Source organism: Poecilia latipinna, unplaced genomic scaffold, assembly GCF_001443285.1.
Source record: "Poecilia latipinna isolate Pla-1442-1.1 unplaced genomic scaffold, P_latipinna-1.0 Scaffold270, whole genome shotgun sequence".
Taxonomy (NCBI): domain Eukaryota; kingdom Metazoa; phylum Chordata; class Actinopteri; order Cyprinodontiformes; family Poeciliidae; genus Poecilia; species Poecilia latipinna.
In genome coordinates, this window is record NW_015112886.1 from 448723 (window position 1) to 468903 (window position 20181).

At 37.1% G+C, this 20181-nt stretch overlaps 1 protein-coding gene across 1 annotated transcript; it reads left to right on the top strand.

The window, feature by feature from the left end:
* The first annotated feature begins 1908 nt into the window (after window positions 1–1908).
* On the top strand, window positions 1909–17549 carry trarg1a (trafficking regulator of GLUT4 (SLC2A4) 1a). The gene is made up of 3 exons (XM_015033489.1): window positions 1909–2892; window positions 14120–14252; window positions 15976–17549. The coding sequence occupies exons 1-3, from the start codon at window positions 2482–2484 to the stop codon at window positions 15987–15989; spliced, it is 558 nt and encodes a 185-aa protein (XP_014888975.1). The 5' UTR covers window positions 1909–2481; the 3' UTR covers window positions 15990–17549.
* The last annotated feature ends 2632 nt before the right edge of the window (window positions 17550–20181 follow it).

The following is a 20181-nucleotide window of genomic DNA, read 5'->3' on the forward strand; positions in this document are numbered from 1 at the left end:
TCTGAGATGTTTTATTACTCTACAAGGATGTTTATAAACAAATTCAAATTTAAGAGAAGCATTAAAAATTTACATGTAACAACATGAGGTTTCATAAAAAACATAAAATCCTATGCAAAGCTCAAACTGACCATAAACAAGATCTGGGAATGAACTCCTGACCTCTGTGGGTCAGATGTATTTTAAATGACAACATAGATTATGTCTTAAAACATAGATTTGGATTATTTAGCTTCATCTTTCAACTTAAACTGAGAGCAATCTTCTCAATTTAGATTTGAGTGCATGTTTTTTTTTCTTTTCACTTAGGATTATGAAAACATAAAAATATCACACTAGTGATATGAGGTAAATTAAATAACCAAATAGATTTATTTTACAAAGACAGTAATCTAACAACCTCCTGCCTGCAAAACAGATCTATCAACCATGGACAGCGACTTCTACAAGCCATAAATCTACCAGTAAATAAATAAATCTAAACAAATCTTTGTCTTGTAGTTGCACATACGTGGCCTCACCACAGGAGGGCGCTCTGGCTGCAAATAAGTCCATGTCCACCTGACTTTGGACGACAGATCTTCCCGATAGTCAGCAGCTTTTACGTCTTATAAAGGAACGAGCTGTTTGATCCGTCGCTGTCCTCTTTTCACATCTAAATCACAGTTTCTTGAGAGAAACGATGCTATCAAACGGATGGCAAGATCAATGGAAAATAGTTAATTTCTGTGGTAAAATGTGTTCGTTTAACATTCGACAATGAGCTGAAAGCCGAGTTTCATTTTGGGAATCCCCTTTCATCTAAAGGGAGGAGCGCTCAGGGAGGAGTGCGGCATTCACCCTGAGAAATAAAGCTGGTGATAATGCAGCATCGTGCATCATAAAGAGGGAAATCTGTTGGTGCAGGCATTAAAAAAAAAAAAAACCGCGCACCAAGTCAATGCAAACACACGGGGGTGTTTCTTGACGGATAAGAGATAAGCAAAAGGAAGATTAAAACAATGCTTCAGCGTATCATACGGATTAAGGTTCAGTTAATCTAAACTAAATCTTCTTTTCATCCTCAGCAGCATATGTTGTAGAATTGCATTTACGTAATTTCTCGGGGCTGTTTATAAAGTCCGCTTGGAAGAAGCTGATTGATGATACGGGAGTGTATCTATTGGAAAGCTCGCTGGAACATTGAACTGCAGGAGAAAACTGCATAGCAGCACAATCCCGCTGCTGGCCTCCCTCCATAAACCAGTGGTGCTGATGCTGGGAGGGAGAGAAGAAAGGGTGGAGGAAGAGGAGGAGGAGAGGAGGGGGTGGACAGCCTCCCCCTCTGCCCCCCCCCCTCCTGCGTCTCCCCTCTTTCTACAGAAGACAAGTTGGCAAGAAAGTACGAGGTCCACACCGGAAAACAGACAATAATAGGTCCAAAATAAAAGCAACAACAACATGAGCATTTCAGGATTAGAAAAGCATGAAATGCTCCATTCAATTTTTAAAACTCTCTGATATCTATCTATCTATCTATCTATCTATCTATCTATCTATCTATCTATCTATCTATCTATCTATCTGTGATCTAAGTAAAATCGATCTAAGTAAACGTATTAATATAACTTAGTAGGTACACTATAGTTGTCTAAACTAACATTTCATTTGAAAAAAATGCATTTTTCATTTAGTTTGTCTGCTTTATACTTTACAGTAACTTCAAATTCCGATTCAATGGGAAACTAAAAATATGCAAGTGTCAAAATATTTGTAGTCAAAATATTGCGGGATGGAGTTTTTCGTGCATAAATAAATAAATAAATAAATAAATAAAGCTTTTATTTTGAACTCATGTTCCGGAAGTCTTCAGAATAAATGTGGAGAGCTGACAAGGTCCCAAGTAGAGTATAGTGCCTCTGCAGCGTTGAGAGACGGCGGGGAGAGAGCAGGGATAGGGACTCTCTGGATCTGGTTTGAGATAAACATCTGTTTTTCTTTGGTAAATAAAAAAAGAAAAGAAAAAGAAGAGAAAAGAAAGAAGGAAAAAGACTTAGAAGCACTTAAAAAATAGATACTCTTAAGGCATCTTAGTGGGACTGGATCTAAGCGGGATAGGTGGATGTATCAGAGAGAAGAAGAAAGAAGAGGAGGGGGTTTATGATCCGAGGCTCTTTGCAAATAACTCCAGCAACGAATGGAAACGAAGGAGAAGGATGCTGATTTAGGAGGATGAATCATTTGCTTTCATCTGATTGATTTTATTTGTTGTGGGTGTCTCTGTCACACCTGAGCTCATAAAGCCCACCTCGTTTCAGATAAAAAAAAAACCAACTAATTGATAAATCCATTCATCGCAGGAGGAGTTCCTTATTTAAAGTTAAGTCTAGCGTCAAGGAATAGTTATAAAGTCTGATTTCTATTAAGAAACGTGGAAGCGCTCTGTCTCATAACAAGCTCCCAGGCTGCTAATCACATTTTCTGGCAACCCGAGAGTGGATCATGGCCATCAACACCGACACCGACTTCCTGAAGTCCACCCTGGGCAGTGAGGGAGGAGGAGGCGCCCCGCCCGCGGACTTACAGGAGACGGAGAAACTCCTGACGGTGACCACCGAGCCCGGGGGCACCGGGATGAAAATGTCCACCTCCTTCACAGCCAACGTGGCCGGGGACAAGGCTCTGGAGGCCGACCAGAACGGCCACAGCGTCGCCATGAGGTCGGGCTCCATCGGGCAGCTGTCCGCCGCCGCCCCCCTCTCCCCGTCCAGGGCCAGCCTGAGCCGCTCCTCCACCGGGAACGCCACCGTGCCGGAGACCCCCAAACCCAAGGATTACCTCATCCTGGTCATCCTGTCCTGCTTCTGCCCCGTTTGGCCCGTCAGCATTGTCGCATTGGTGTACTCTGTTATGGTGAGTTGGACTTTTTTTTTTTTTTTTTTACGGCCAAAAACTGCTACAGAAACTAAGCTGAACCACTGATCTTGGAGTAGCTGACAAATGCTTGGCATTGTTAAGTTTTCATTCAGAAAGTCTTGGAGTTACTCTTCAGATTTAAGCTTTTTTATGTGGAAAAAAAGTGAGAAAAGCTGAGAAGCTACAATGTTTTCTTAACATTTTCACATGCATTATGAACAGCATAACATGAAGAGATATTTATTTAGTGCTTTTAATAAACTTGCAGAAATTAAGAAAGAAAAACTGTTTGCAAACTGAAACACTTTTAGTATCTGATAAAATGCCATCAGTTTAATTTGAATGATTAACATCTGGTTGTATGACTGTTTTCTGAAACCTGCTTCACTTCACTTCTCGCTCAAGATCATTGAACAACTTTTCAAAAATGTATCTGTTTTACCTCAGAAACAACATCTTTGATGTCAGCCCACAAGTTTATTTAATGGTTATGGCTTAAAGGGTCAGTCTGCCCGCTACATAACATTGATCTAACTGGCCTGTAAACGAGGTGATTCTGGTTTATTGGTGGAAACACCTGTTTCAGTGAAAGTTTCCATTCAACATCAGCATTGGTGTTTTAATGTGTCATAGCTGCAGATGTTCTAGATGGACTCGTCTTGTGAGCCGATGAGACAGGACTCCCAAACTCTGAAACAATCTTCCTCTTTTTGTAAATATAACACTTTGAACGGTTTTAAGTCCCTTCTTATTACTAAGCCTTTATTTTCCCTTTATTTACTTTTTTTAGCTGTTCTTCACATTTTGTCAATTTTCTTTATTGTAGTGTGTGTGTCTTATTGGTCATGATTGATTGATTGATTGATTGATTGATTGATTGATTGATTGATTGATTGATTGATTGATTGATTGATTGATTGATTGAACGAACAAATCTGGGTGAAATAAATAGGTCAGAAACTGATGTGCCACCATCTTTCTCATTTCTCTGGCTTCGATGAAGTGTTTGAAGTTCCAACTGTGTGTCCATAAAAGAACAATTGCAACCTCTTCAACAAATGTACTTTTAGCAATGGGGCTTTGCCATCTTGACTTTTTATTTAATCATCTGACGTGCATTTTTATGCTTTATTTATTTATTTGATTTAACCTTTTTGGTTGTGTTCTTTTATATTTAGCAGTTTCGTTGAGTATCCAGTTGTTTTTCGCTAATTTTTATTATGTTTTCCACTCTGCCAATCAACTTTCTAAAAAAAAAAAAAAATACTCCGGTTTTCTGAACAGCCATTTTGCTCAGGGATTCAGAGAGGAACACACTTTGCACATGTGTAACATTTGCTCCAGCTGTCTGGAGATAACCGTTACCTTCTTGATGCTTGTTTGTTTACTTAGTGAACAAATATGTCAACCTTGGGCCAACTTGTGAATGATTTACAAGGCACAAATATATGTATGTATATATATATATATATATATAATTTTTTTTTTTTTTTTTTTTTTACCAAAATCAGGAAGTGAGATGGGATTTCCCCACACAAATTGAATGTGCCCTGATGTGTTTAAATTGTGACACATCAAGCCATTGGTATTTTTAACATGACTTAATGTTAGCGCTAAAGACTCTAAACAAATCAAAAGACAAAAACCAGATAAATCATTAATACATTTTTGTTCAACACATACAGTCTGGTCGGCACTGAAAAAGACATAAACATGCACCAATGTTTAAGATTACCAGTCACGATCTCTACATGCAACTTTCTGTCTTCATGTGAAATTAATCTACTTGACAAGAAAAATGAAATTCTGCACAAACAGCATTTAAGTCAGTCAGCTATTGCAAAACAGTATAAAATACCAAACTTGGAGTTCCTGTTTAATTTATCTGCAACAGAAAATATTGATATTCCCTGGCAGGGTACAACAGTGCATCCAGAGATTATTTTACCTTGCAATCCTGTGTTAAAAAAAGTAACCTACCTGCTCTCACAGCAGATCCAAGAAAACACTTGTGGTGAAAGAGAATGGTAGAGAAACCTAAAAACAGAGAAGTGGAAGTAGTGAAGGAGTGTAAATACCTCAGTGCTTGTTCCAATTATTACCTTAAAGACCAAATCGCATCACCATGAGTTCAGCATGAGTTCAGCATCACCTTAAGTTACCAGTTTAGTTTACTCTAATCAGTATATTCCCCTTTTCTCTGGATGTTTTCACTTGAAATCCTGATGCAGTTATAGTCTTATTTTTTAGAATTACTTTTTATTTTGTAATTGCAGAAGTACCTTTCATGAGTGTCAGTTATGTACACTTCCTTAGCAATCTTCCCTTCGTAAGCTATTGATAGAAAAACCAACAAGCTCAATTAGATGAAAAAATTCAGGTTTGCAGGTAAAAAATACACCTTAGAAATGATATCAGTTCATATGAGCTACTGATGGATGGATGGATGGATGGATGGATGGATGGATGGATGGATGGATGGATGGATGGATGGATGGATGGATGGATGGATGCCTTTGGTTAGGTACATTTTTCAGTCCTTTTGTAGAGTATTTAACACAGAAATTACAGATGCTAATGAATTTAGTAAGTCTGAACATATAATCAACTCTTAGATTTTTTCATGCTTTACTTGGAATCATGGTATAAATTGTTATGTGTCAGAGGATTTAGCAATCCAAGCCAATAGCTTTTGCGTCTATGGGGCTCAGTAGTCACTCAACATGAAAAGGGAAAACTGAACCAAACACCAAATCCAGTTTTGCTTTTCATTCAAGCTTTCTGGATTCCCACAAACATACATTTCACACAGCCGTCTGTAGTAATTCTCTCACGTCGGTATTTGAAGCCGCTGAACAGTGTCTTTCTTTTTACTTCTCCTGCTGTGGTAAAGCCAAATTCAGATGCATGGAAGAACAAAGCAAAATCAATGGAGGAAACCCATTAGTTCCTTAATGTCACTCATGTGGCCACTACACACTCAAGCAATATTAGGCAGTATGCGCTGTATTTCCCCAAGCTGCCATCACAGACCTACTGACATTCACAAGTCGGCTTCATGGGGAAAGTACTGAGAAGAAGCTTTGACAGAGGGCAAGAAGAAAGAAAAGTGAAGGAGGTAGAAACTGGAGATGGCCGCTAACTCAATAGATGGTGAGGGAAGTCAATTTAGTTTCTCTGCAGAGGGCAGATTGCTGCAGTTAGCCAGCTCTGTGGCTGCCATCAGCATCCTCTCTCTTTTCTGAGGGAATGAGAAAGGAGATACAGGCTTCCCAAGGAAGATCAAAACAGCAAGGGCAGATGGGTGTGAGAGAGACAGCAAATGGCCATAAAGTAGTTCCTATCACTTGATTAGAAAAAAAAAACCTGACTGAGAAATTGCACTGATGTCAGATATAAGTGCAAGTGAGTCAGAGCGGGATAACGGAGCATCGGTTGTGATCAGATGAACAGTAATGTGGCCGATACCACAAGATGAAGCCTTATAATGTAAGTTCACCGCTCTGTTCTAAAATTCCCATGGCTGAAGAGTAACAGATACCTCTAACAGAGAATGATAGTAGCAGTGGGAGGTCAAAGGAACGTGTCCGGACTCTGAAAAAGTCAAAAACATAATAACAAATGAAGAACAAGGGGCTTTTAAAGAGCTGGCTTGATTTGAAATGCCCTGCTAGTGCAATGAGCAGCCTTGGATCCTGGTTAAAGTCACGCTAAGAGGTTTTCTGTTGCGTTAGATGTAGATAATTACAGATGAAACTAGATTCTTATGTACGCTTTTTAAAAAGACACAAAGCCCTTTGCTTATTCCACAACTTGATGTTAGCACACACTAACCTTTTCCTTTTTAGGTCAGTGAGATATACCAAAATCAATTCTAATTATTATTTATCATTATCGTTTGCTGAATCCCATAAAAGTGAGAGATTTAAAGAAAATGGCCAACTTTCTTAAACGTTTACACCCACACGTTAAGAGTCATGTCATTTCCTTTGAATAAAGACCAATAGAGCCAAAAATAATCCCTGAATAAAAAATAAACTCAAGATAGAAAAAAAAACACTTGTTTAGAATAACTGGAACATTAATTAATACGTGGTGTATATTTGGTTGTGGGATTTGACAAAACATAGTGTTGTCAAATTGGTTATTGCTTGTTTTTTATCTAGTAAAGCATTTTGAGCTGCCTTGTTGCTGCTAGCAGAGGAAAATATTACATTTGTTTAGAACTTAAGTAAGTTCAAAATGTACCTGTCTTGAAATAAGTAGTCTATGACAGATGTGGTCTCATTTTCATTCATTGTATATTTTTTTTCTAATATCCACCCAGTTGTATCAAACTAGTTTTCGGCAAAGTTCATCAATCTTGCAGGTTGTCACCAGTATAATGGTGTTATCAGCATTAACGTGAGACGGTAAGGCTCTTTCCTTGCAAAGGTTTATTGTATTGACTCACAGACTCATTAACAGCTTACTAAATTTAATGGAGGAATATGAGTAAGCGTACTCAAAGCATTTACTAAATAGGGAGTAAGTTTTAACATTTAGTTTCAAGGAATCTAACAAAAACAAACATGGTTGAATTTCAGTGTTTTTGATAAATTGTCCTGAAAGAAATTGAAAGGAAAGAAATGTAAATGCTGGTTTCTTGTAAAATGACATTCTAGATTCCTGAAAGATGCTCTGGTGCAGAAAACTAAACCTGGGAGATGTGCAGCCAATCACAGGGATACGAGAGGGAGAGGTGATAGGGTTTTTTTTTTTTTTCCTTTGCAGCCGAGACTAGAGCATCCCGATAATAATTATCTAAACTGTAGCAGGATTATTGCACGCTCTGCAGATATGCCTGTAAAATATGGACTTGCATATGTTGTTACACCAGAGGAATGAGTGTGTTTGTGCATAATGCATGTGGGGTAGGTAAATGACTTCTTATTAGCAGTTGCAAAACGGCAGCTTTGCAAAGCAGTTTATGCTGCAGTTTTTGAGCACCACAAAGTGAAAAGCCAAATGTAGAAACAAGTTTAATTATTTTTGTTTTAAGCTTTTATTTACGACGATGCACCCATTCTGTCACAAATAAAAAACAAGTTATTTGCATCTACTGTAAATAAAACATGTGTAATGTTTTTTTGTTTTTTTCTTACTGGTTGAGGTCAGTTAGGATTTTTAATATGATTTCTTTTTTTAAAAAAAATACCAGATTAAAGAGGTTTTTTTAATTCAGTTTTTTTACACACTTTTATTTGACATTTTGTATAACAACTTTTTAAATTCTTTGACTTTGGTAAGACATTTTGGGTATGTCCTTCCTCCGCATGCACACACACACACACACACACACACACACACACGCACGCACGCACGCACGCACACACACACACACACACACATTGGCTCTGTTGCTTGCTTTTCTATTGGTCATAAAATAACTCTTTATGAGCATGAAATGCAATTTTTGACTGTACTTCAACAAAAGCACAGTCAATGAAATAAGGATGAACTACACACATAAGGTTAGTTGGTGCTTCCTTCCTTCTAAACTAAACATAAAGGGACAAGAGATTCCTCTAAAATCCTCTGGAATATTTATGCACTAAATGGAAAACTGGAATAATGTAACATGTAAACACTTCTGGAGTGAAGTGAGTGAAGTGATGTGAAAAGTTCAAAGATTACAGAAGTTTAAATAAACCCTGTTTTATGTAGGCTTCTTGTTTACACTGCCCTAGTTTATGTTGGTTAATCTGATCTAAAGGTTTTAATGTGTTTTTCAGTACATGTTTCACACGGGAAGCATATCAGTTGTGCAAGCCTTCAATCTCCATGTCCCATGTACATGACAATTTGTTTCTACATAAATTACAAAGTGATAACAGATTAATTAAATTGTTTGAATAAACTTAAGTTACACTTCTGGGTTTGGTGTAGTTTAAATACAGCAGACGTCTGCTGGTCCTGGCTTCAGCCTTAGAAGTTGAGTGAGTCTGGATATATACTAAATAAGGATGCCAACAGAGAAATCTCCTGCCTCTCAAAATCCCAAACTTTTTTTCTAAAAAAAAAAAAAAAGTTTTATGTTAACCTCAGAAGCTAAACCACAGGAGCAAAGTAAAGGTACAAGCTTTTTCAGCAGCTACAAGGCATCTCACAGCTGCAGCAATAAAGAGCAGTGCCTTTACGGTTCTGACACATTTGATCATCTGACCGTGTTAAGAGGTTTAAAACTTTAATGGTGAGTCTGGTGTAACAAGGCAGAAATGGAAAAAAAAATGGCAAAAATAGCAGCTCAGAGATCCTCCAGGCCCAAGTAACCAGATAAAAGTGTTTTAAACAAAAGATCAAAACATTTCTGCTCTACAGGCTCAATTTCTCTATTCTCCTTACATTGCAATTCACCATAAACATTAAAAAAGATTATATACCCAATGTAAAATGTATATCCTATTGTAAAAAAAATTGCAAATAAATCATGTTTTGTACTAAATAATGATTCCACATGGAGACTTATTGTGTGACATTGTCATATAATCAAAAATGGTTTCTTTTGTACGGTGCTCCTTCTCACCAGGCTGCTGGTTGTTCTTCATTATTCATGATGAGAGACAGAAAAAAAAAAAAAATGGAGCACTTACTGCCTCACCAGCCTCCACCTTCCTCCGCTTGAACACATGACAGACTACAGAGTGCGCCGAGTGTGAACACACAGGGAGAAATCGAGGCATTTTAAGGGTAGGATTTCACATTGTGAAAACCAATATCACCAGTTGTGCCTTTATTCTAATCAATAAAGATATTAATCAAGTAGGAAAACGCATATCCTAAATAAGAATGCTTAGACAAAAACCTTTCCTTGTTTTTTTGTTTTTTGTTTTCTTTTCTGCATTTAGAGGAAGTGTTACTGTCTCCATAAATCTTCCTTATTTCATTGACATGTTTTCTCTAAGCAGGATAAATAAGCAGCGTTTTCTGAAAGAGACTTGCATTGATTCAAGGTGCTGATGCTGCTCTCCTTTGTGATGCGAGTCCAGATCGATACCGGCTCCACCGGGAGTTTGTACCGTAGCTTCACACCGCAGTCATAGAGGTGAGACACGAGTGTGTCTCTGCATGCAAAGGATGAAAATAAAAGAAAGAAGAAAAGGAACACACACACACACACACACACACACTTTGGAGTTGATCTATAAAGTATTCACAGTCCTCTTCAAATTCCATACTGTAAAAAATGAGTGTAATACATCATTTTTATGTTTCATGTGATATTATTTACATTTCAAATGAGAAACAGACATTTTGGAGAAAAGTAATAAAACAGTAGAGATATTTATTTTTGATCTGTTAACATCTTAACACTTTATGCAGTCATGTGGACAAACTAGGACACCTTGTGACAGCTTGTCCATCACAGGGCGCCAAAATGTGAACATATCACATGAAAGTGAACACCATGGTAACATCGTAGGAGTTGCTAAACGACCACCAACATACAGAGGTAGAATAGAATAGAATAGAATAGAATAGAATAGAATAGAATAGAATAGAATAGAATAGAATAGAATAGAAATTCCTCTATCGTCACACAATAGAGTAGATTCACACAAAGGTAGAATATAAAATACATAAAAACACAATAAAGAATAAAAATACGGTATAATTAGCGCAAATTTTCAACGTGAATACTGTGCAGTTATTCAAAACAGCTGCTCCGATCCAAAGGAATGTGACAGGTTGATTTAAAAGTGTTCGAAATGTGTTTGTGTATTTGATTAATAAAAGATAGGCTATTAAAAGACTATCTTTTAATAGTCTTTGCAGCCGATTGCAGCCGACTGCAATCGGCTCTCAGCCTTCTGAGAGCCGATTGCAGTCGGCTCTCAGAATGCTGAGAGCCGACTGCAAGATGCTAAAAGAAGTTACCAAACAGCCTAAAGTGTCATCTCAGGACCTGCAGCAGGTTCTGGGATGAGTGTTGCATCTGCAATCAGAAAGAGGAACCCTTTCGTCTCTAAGAAAACTTGAAGGCCAGTTTGTCAATGTTAATGCAGAAAAAGACTAGGAATCCTGACTTAATGTTCTTTACATAGATGACTCTAAAACTGAATAATTTGGACACCAGAACAGAGGATGTGATAAACCAAATATGTCACTGCAGGGTGATGCAGGAAAGGTTTCCATGATTTGGAAACCTCAGAACCTGCATCAGAGGCCGTATGTTGGAAATGTTGACCCATCTGTAAAAGAATTAAAAAAATAAAACTGAAGCATAACTGAAATCTGCGACATGACAATGACCTAAAACATACTATTAAAACCACTAAGAACTGTATGAGAATTAAGAAATAGAAAGTTCTCGGAGCGTTTCCTCCAATCGCTCGTTGCCTTCACTTTAATGTGATCACTGCATTTTTTATTCTTTTTTTATTTTGTTTGTTTATTTCTTCTGACTGCTTCCTCTGAGCAACGAGGTCATTTTAATTCTTTGCCACAACTCAGCAAACTGTGGCTTTAGATAAAAGATGCTGATGAGAAAATTTGAGGGAAAATCTCACTGGCAACAACTGATATTTATTTCAGCACCATCAGACTCACTATTGATGACAGCAAGAAGAAAACTGAAGGCTTTAATAGAATTGAAAAGTGTTCAAACAAAGCACGTGCAAAACTATGGTAAATGTACAGTTTTCAATTGAAAATAGATGAAGGCATAAACACCGGTCAGCATTTCCAGTGCAGTGATTTATGATGGCTTGCCAGCATCGTCAGGGTGGTGGAAACCCCCGCCTCCAGAGGCCTGCAGGAGCTACTTCATCAAGCCCTTTTATCTCTCTGCCTTTCTGCAGTGTAATCCTAACACTGAGCCAATCCCAGCTCTGTAGACTCAAGTGTCAATTAACTGAAGAGAGACAACACTCACACTCCTGAGTGTCATTAAGAAAAGCAAAAAAAGAAAAGAAAAAGTTTCTTCTTAAAATGAAAGAGGCAAACGACGAAACATACATTACTGTTCAACCAGTGTTTTAATAGCACTTTATCTAAATGAGGAAATTGACTTACAAAAAAAAAAAGATTGCGTAATTTAATAAGGATGAGGGGGAAGAACAGCTCTATTTCCTGATGTGTTGCGAAGACAAGCCTGCATGAACAGCTCCTAAGAGAAGTCTTGATGTGGAAGCTCTGAAATGTGACATTTCATGTTTAATTTAACCTCATGACTTTGCTCTGTGTCCTGGTGCTTCAATTGTCTAAATGTTCAAAATGACATTTTTCTGTTATTAACCCCAAAAGTTGCAGATCACAGAGTCCATTTCTAATGCGCATTGCCTAATGCTACCTTGTGATATGTTATAAAAGTCTATGTTTTGCCCTGACTGCAGAAAGTATTAACAGCAACAATGCTAATTAATGAAACATACATGATTTTATGCAAAAATGACACCAGACTCAAGATTCAGATTGCAAGAAAGGATTGATGTACTCTAAGGCGACGGTTGTAAAAGTTCGCCCTGCAATCAGTGGGTTGCCGGTTCGATTCTCTGTCGTTGTGTCTTTCTGTCAGACTGCAGGGCAGGGCAGCTTTGGCTACAATCCTGTAGCTTGCCATCATCAGCATGTGAATGGAAATGACTGATTTCATCGTAAAGCATCTTTGGGAACCCTGTGAGGGTTGAAAAGCGCTACATAAGTTTTTGTTTCATAAAGCTTTTTATACGTCTTCAACGGAAATGCCAGTAAATCTGCAGGGCAGTATTGCTTATGATTTTCTTTCATTTCTTTTATCATTATGATTTTTTTTATATATTTTCAATCTTTTTTTAAATTATTTTTTAACAGATTATTTCAAACAGAAAAGGTCCATGGGGTTAGTTTATGTGAATTTAATGTTGGTTTAATGGTAAACTAAAGGGTTTCCTATTAATAGATGAAAAACATTACCAAAAACACTTCTGAATGAATGTGTGCATACATTTACGAGCGACATGAGCATAAGTGAGGTTAGTGCATTCCTTGTATTCAACATTTGAAATGAACTTGGCATTCCTGAGTCTAAAGCACATGAAGCTAGCAGACGACACAATAGGAGGGAGGGAAAGGCAGAGAAATTACGCATGCAAGCTTTTCTGTTTTAAGACTCCCAAATGAAACTGCAGAGCGAGGACTTGAGGCTTCCCATTCATCATGTCTCACAAGCATACACATAAATCACCCAGTCGCCGTGTCTGTGGTGAAAATAAAGCGATATACATACAGCATAAAAATGAATTACAGCACCTTCGCAGTGTTGTGCTCTCATCTGTTCCGATTGGCTCTGCGAGGCACAGTCCTCCATCAATCCTGAATTGCCAATTTGAAAAGGACAATTTCACCAGTGACAGCTGGGAATAATTTTTTATTGGCATTGTACCCTAAAGGGCTGTAGAAGAATTAAACAGCTCGACAGTGTTGAACTGTGGGACTGCCATTTCCTCTTGTTCTCTAAAGATGGAAATCAACTTGATTAATAGTTTACTGTGAAACTGTTGAAGAGGAGGTGTAGTTAAGCTGGAACATTCTCTGGATTTTGCATAGTTTCCTGTAAACTCTGTGTGATTTAGCTTATCGGAAGAATCCAACATGTAAACAGAGTGTGTGCAGTGTCTAGGAAATGCCTGTAGGGGTGCACTGATTGCAGTTTTCTTGCCGATCAGAGATCATCGATCTTTAAAAAGCCTGACCTGTCAATTCCGGTTTTGGCCGATACCGATTTTTTTTTCACCTGAAATGTTGCTAAAATTGCAAGTAATTCACCAATTGGTAATAGTGGAGTGATTGTTTACTGTGAACGTCTAGACATGACCCTGTGGGCAGGTCTGTCAGTCAAACTTTGCTCTTAGCAAAGCAACAGAAGACAGTGGCTGATTTTTAGACCTTTGGTAGATAAGATCGGTGGATACATGAGATCAGTCTAAAAATGAGATCAACATGTAAATATTGGCCGATGACTGGTCTCCTTGGCTGATTTATAGATGCACTCCTACCATCAAGACAGATGGTAATGACAGCATCACGCAGCGCAGACATGTTTTTACTTAGACAAAGTAGGTTTTTTTTGTTTGGTTGTTTTTTTTTTCATATTTATTTTTTCTGAAACTTTTGTGTCAACAACCAGATTAATAAATCGAGGGGATTGTTGGATTGTTTGAGACGACTCGATTCTGCTCTGAGTTTTTTCTTTTGTGTGTTCCAGTCCAGAAACAGTCTTCAGAACGGGGACGTGGACGGGGCCAGGAGGCTGGGTCGACTGGCTCGCCTGCTGAGCATCGTCTCCATTTTCCTGGGGCTGCTCATCATCGTTGTCTACACCACAGTTCACTTTTCAGGTGCACAAACATCGCTGACCAGACATTTCAGAGTTTAACAACACTCCAACACAATCTAATCATTGCTTGAGATTTACTTAATACAATTTAAAGACAAGAATAGGTAACACTTTTCCTATCCAGAAGAGCCCATCCAATTGCATCGAGCTTAGAAAATAAATTTTGAGTTCTCACAATGAGCACAATATTTTGTCCATGGGAACGATGTGTGTTTTTAGCAATAACTCTGGAAAAACTAGAGATGAGATCTTGTCATAACCCAACATCAATCAGTAAAAGTTTAGTTTAGGTAGGTTGAGAGATTCACATGAATCACATTGGAAAACATTTCACATGTAAAAATGTGAAATGTTAAATTTCCAAGTAAAATAATGTGAAATACATGGGGAAATATTTTACATTTCGAATGTCTAGTAGACTGAAAATGTCTACATGTGAACTAAACTGGAAAATATTTCACATTTAACTTTCCCACGTGCTTCACATGTGTGATATAGATTCCATTTTGATAAACATTACATCTTTTCCCAAGTGTGCCTGACATTTGCCTACAACTATGTAATGCCCACATGGGTAAATCATGTGTTCACATGTTAAAAGACAATATGATTCCCACACATGAGTACAACTGGTGGGTTTTACATGTAACAGCACAATATAATTTCCTTCCATGGAGAAATGCAAGGTTTTCCGATATGCTTTTCACATTTCTAGAAAATAAAATTGTTTGCTGAGTCGATTACTGATTTAAAATGTTGTGCTTTTGTAGAAAGTGACAAGGACAGTAAAGATTTGATGCATATGTTTTAACATGTTGCTACACAAGATAATTCCCACGTTGGCTCACAAATTATCACATGTGAAATAATATGGGAAAGCATTTCAGATGTGGAAGAATGACTCTCCATATGTTGAAATTGTTTTTCTGTAAAGTTAAGGACAAAAAAAGTTAACAAAAAGCCAAAGAAATAAAAAATAAAAATAAAAAGTCCATAAGAGAGACTTTTAGTAGCCCACTTTAAAAGATCACAAGACCGTGTGGCTCAAATGTTGCATCAAATGAAAAATAAAAGGTAGGGTAACACTTTATTTGAAGGGGGGTGAATAAGACTGTCATGACACTGTCATAAACATGACATAACACCTGTCATGAATATCAATAAGCCTTCATGAATATTTATGACTGTTGTCGTAAAGCGTCATTCGGTAAATTATGACACTTTTAATACAAAGTTGACATTATTCAAAATGTCTTTGTTATGACAACTTGACATTAACCAAGAAATCATTACTGTTTAAACTTTACCTTTAATAACATAAAGTTACCTAATTTTTAAAGTGCAATCATTAATACTTTTATAACAAATTTACATCAGTAATGATTTCTTGGTTAATGTCAAGTTGTCATAACAAAGACATTTTGAATAATGCCAACTTTGTATTGAAAGTGTCATAATTTACCGAATGACGCTTTATGACAACAGTCATAAATATTCATGAAGGCTTATTCATGTTTATGACAGTGTCATGTCAGTCTTATTCACCCCCCTTCAAATAAAGTGTTACCAAAGGTAGTTTAGAGCTTCAACAGAATATTGTACATACATTATTTTGTTGTGGCATGTAATAAATACACCATCTCCTGCTACCCTGTAGCACGTTTGCCAAGTATGAACTGACCTAACACTCCTTTCTCTTTCTCCCCTCTTCCTTTCTTTTCCAGCTCTAAGCCAATAACCGTGAGGAGCGAGGAGAAAATAAAAAAATGCAACGTTGAAGCCAAACCACAGATATGGAGTATGATTCCCTACTCTATGCCATGAAGTTACAGCATTAAAATTAACTTCAGTTAGCAAAAAATGTAGACCAGTCATGAATGACTGTCGTGCAACAAGTAAACCGATCAAAGTATATATATATATATATCACTGAAAGATGCATGCATTAGATCCCAGTATCATTTGCCTGACAGAATATCCTGCTTTTGAATTGTTCGAGTTTGAAAAAGAGAGGAAGGAGTGAATGCAGATTTGTGTGATGAGGATGATTTCTCCTGTTTGAACAATGGATTTCTGGACATGAAGAGGATGATTTGTAAATGTAAAGTGGATGAATGATGGACTTTTCTCTGTCTGCGTGGAGGATCCTTTAAAATACAGTCTTTGAACTTCAGACGGCTCATTTAATCTTCATATACCCTAAATGAACGTATTGCACTCGAAGTATACACAGGAAGAAAAAAAAAAATATATTTCAGATAAAGGAATCTATGAACGAACAGATAGTTTTGATTTTATAAAACGTTTGTATCCCAAGTGTTGCTGGGTTTGTTGACCCCGTCTGGATGGCTGCTTCGTCAGCAATTGGGGAAAAAAAGGAAAGAAAAGAAAAAGATGTAAATTCAAGGGTTTGTGGAAGAAAAACTCTTTCTTTTGTCTTGAGTCATTTTGTTTTCCAACTTAAGAAAAACGAGACCAACTGCATGCCTGAATGTATACATCCCAATACTCTGCCTTCTTTTAGACTGTTATTGTTTCCCATCCTTAAGGGACAGACAGGTTTGCACATTAAACCCTTTTCTTTGTGTGTGTATTTTGTCCTTATGGACAGTTAAAAGCACGTCTTGCACCATATATGAATCAAGCCTTTATTACAAACACCGTTTCATCTGACCTTCCATCTTTGCAGAGTCTTTTTTACATTTACAAACTTTTAACACATTTCACATTGCTATACTTTGACTGTTAAAATCCATTCTTTTACTGGATGTTTTACCCTTCTTGTATGGCTATGTAATGTATTTATATGGAAAACTATATATGCAATACCTTCGCATGTAAAAGGCCAAGCAGCCTGACACGCACTTATTTTTGTAAAAGAGCAAGTCTACGAGTTTGCCTAAGAATAAATAGCATTTAAAAAAAGACTTACTTAAAATCATGGCACGACACGTTGTCTGGATTCATCACTTTAAGAGAAAACTCATTGCTGTGTTTAGAGTCATGTAGATGTTGCATTGACATATGAAAAGGCTTAATGCTCCAAAGCTCAGATAAAAATCAACGAATCACGATGCATTATTCAATAGAGTTGTTTTTCTGTAGCTATTAAAGTGTCTTTTTTTTTTTTTTTTTTTTTTACACCATTAAAACTAAAATGCATTTAACTGGATGCCATTTGCTGAATTCTAATGGTCATTTAAGGGCTTTTTACAATTGAAACAATACAGATATTACAATCCAAAGTCCTCGAGTGAACGTCAGCAATGTAAGTCGCAGGCTGAGTCGTAGCTGTGCAGAAAAGAAAAATAATAATAATAATAATATTAATACTCCATCTGAACATCCAGAAGCAGCAAAAATCCAAAGACTCCCCATGTTTACTGGCCACAGCTCCAGATTCACTTGAATTTTCTTCTTCTGTGGTGCTGGTGTTTAGGAGCCAGCTGTTCACCTTTCACCTCTATTATTACTGTTTGTTTTTTTTTTTATATTATACTGTATGTGACGGTTCTCGTCTCTGTGGTGTACTTTTTTGCATGTGAGGAATAAATGTTACCATGCATGGTCTGAGTTTTGTGTTTTGATGATAACTTCCAGATTTAAAGGATGCCTGGACTGCCTGTAAGTTTACATGTTAAATTGCTATACGCATACAGCTCCCTACACGGATACTGGAACCCCTGGTGGAGATTTAAAAAAAAAGCTGTAAAATAAATATATTTCTCATTGCAGTACCATAATATCACACTAGATAGTTCAGAAAATCCCAACTTTAATTTGCAAACATTTAATTATTGAGAAAATAATGTTTTTTCACAACTTCACCACCAGTGGCTCACTTGCTGACTCCTGAACATTTCCTTGATAATAAAGGATTGAGACAACACAACCAGAGCATTCTTTTAAGTTTGTTCAGATCAATAGAATGTGTAGGAACTCATATTTTAATAGGATTTTATGTGACAGACCAACATCAAATAGTGCATGATTGTGAAGTGGAATAAAAAATAGTACATATTCCTAAATCTTTCCTAAAAATGGACCTCAATGCTATATTTTTCTGCAGTTCCAGCTTTAATCCTTTTAGGGGTTTGTTTCTACCAGCTTTAGATATTCTTGCCCATTTGAACCTTCTGTGAACTTAGACTTTGGTATGGACTTTGACTGGACCATTTTAGCACCTCAACATGCTTTGATCTAAACCGTTTCATTGTGTGTTTAATTTCCTTGTCCTGTTGACAGGTGGACCTCTGCTCCACTCTCAGATTATCTTCAGCCTCTCTCAGATTTTTCTGTCCCTAATGAATAAAAACAATTTCCCACATTAATCTGCTACCACTATGTGCTGCAGGAGTGTCAGAAAATTGAAAAATATAGATATGAATGTTTTAAATTGATGAAAAATTGAAATTTAAGTTTATCATTTCATATGATCAAAGAGTTATGAATATCCAACAAAACCTTGAAGCCATAAAAACATTTTTTCACCTGGCTGCCCGATCTGACGTTACGAAACACATCACTACTTTTACTACCTTTCAGAGACTCAGAATGAAAGATGCAAGAGGGGTTTTTTAATGTTAAATTCAATATATTCCCATTGCAGACTAATTTGGCTACAGTCCCATTCCTATGGATTGGAATACAGAACAAAGCTGCTGCATTTATTGCATGCAACCCTGAACACGAAGCAGTTTCTGACAATATTTTTCGTGACTGTAAGAGATTCAGATGGAAAGAAGAAAGTGAGGTAGAGAAAAATATAATTCATGGATAGTAGAGGCCTGATTGTCCAGCTGTCTAGCTCATAAAAAGTCCGCATTGCTCCACAGACACTGACCAATGAATATCGTCTTGAACAAGTGATGGAAGCCATGAAATCAGAAATGCTTCAGGCAAATATCTTCTCTGGAGCTGGTGGGGCGGAACGCATGCAGGAGCCCGGATCATGTGCATGGGTTTGGGACGTTCAAATATTTAAGAGCTGCACCTCTGCCGTCATCTTACATCCACGTATAAATGTCAAAGCTGGCTTTAGTACACGGTTTGCCTCTTAAGAGCACCGTCCTGAATAACTGGCCGTCACGATGTGAATGGCATCTAAAGAGCGAAACCCTTTCACAATACCTCAGCTAGTCTATGTTCAAAGGATCTGATGGAGGTGAATAGAAACTGTAATTTGTCAACTGAAGTGATTCGATTTAATTTGGACTCGTGTGAAATGGAACAATGGAGCAGCGTGAGAAAACCACATTGATACGTCTCACATAGCTGCCATGTTTTTACGCTCCTATAAAGGAGTAAAAGGCCAATTAACTCAAATTTAAGCAAATTTGTGAAGTAACAACTTAAAAATAAACTTGTTTTGCAGATAAAAATCTGAAAAGTGTGGCGTATGCCCTCTTTAATCTGCATGTCTACATACAGAGCCATCTTTAGCTTAAAATTACAGCTGCAACTCTTGGGACAAGCAATAAAGTTCACAATCATTCAGATTGAATGGAGAATGTCAGTGAGTTGTTTTTGATAAGGAGGGGAAAAAACAACATAACCAGAAACAATGTGACCGGATAGCGTGCCATGGTTTCTGCAACCATGTACCAGAATAAACTATACAGAAAGTTATGCAGTAAATCAAATCAAATTCCCTTTTCAGCAACATCATTAATAAAATCAGCTTCATTCTAGAAAAGCATTGAGTATTTGTTATATTATTAAGCTAAATTCTGCCTAATGTTGCCAATCAGCATCATACCTAGATTTATATTTGAATTACCAATTTACTTAACTTAGCATCTGCTTGACAGAAAAAAAAATCATAAAGAACTGCCAATAAATTTAGGCAGGAAAAGGTTAAGAATCTGTACTAACTTAATAGGATTACATGTTTTTAAAGCTCAAGTAGAAAATTTTGTACATTTTTCTAC

What these genes read in the sequence shown, in the direction of transcription:
- trarg1a (XM_015033489.1), top strand. Translation starts at nt 2,482, where the DNA reads ATGGCCATCAACACCGACACCGACTTCCTGAAGTCCACCCTGGGCAGT. An exon ending in CATTGGTGTACTCTGTTATG is followed by an intron (nt 2,893 to 14,119) that starts GTGAGTTGGACT and finishes TGTGTGTTCCAG; the next exon opens with TCCAGAAACAGTCTTCAGAA.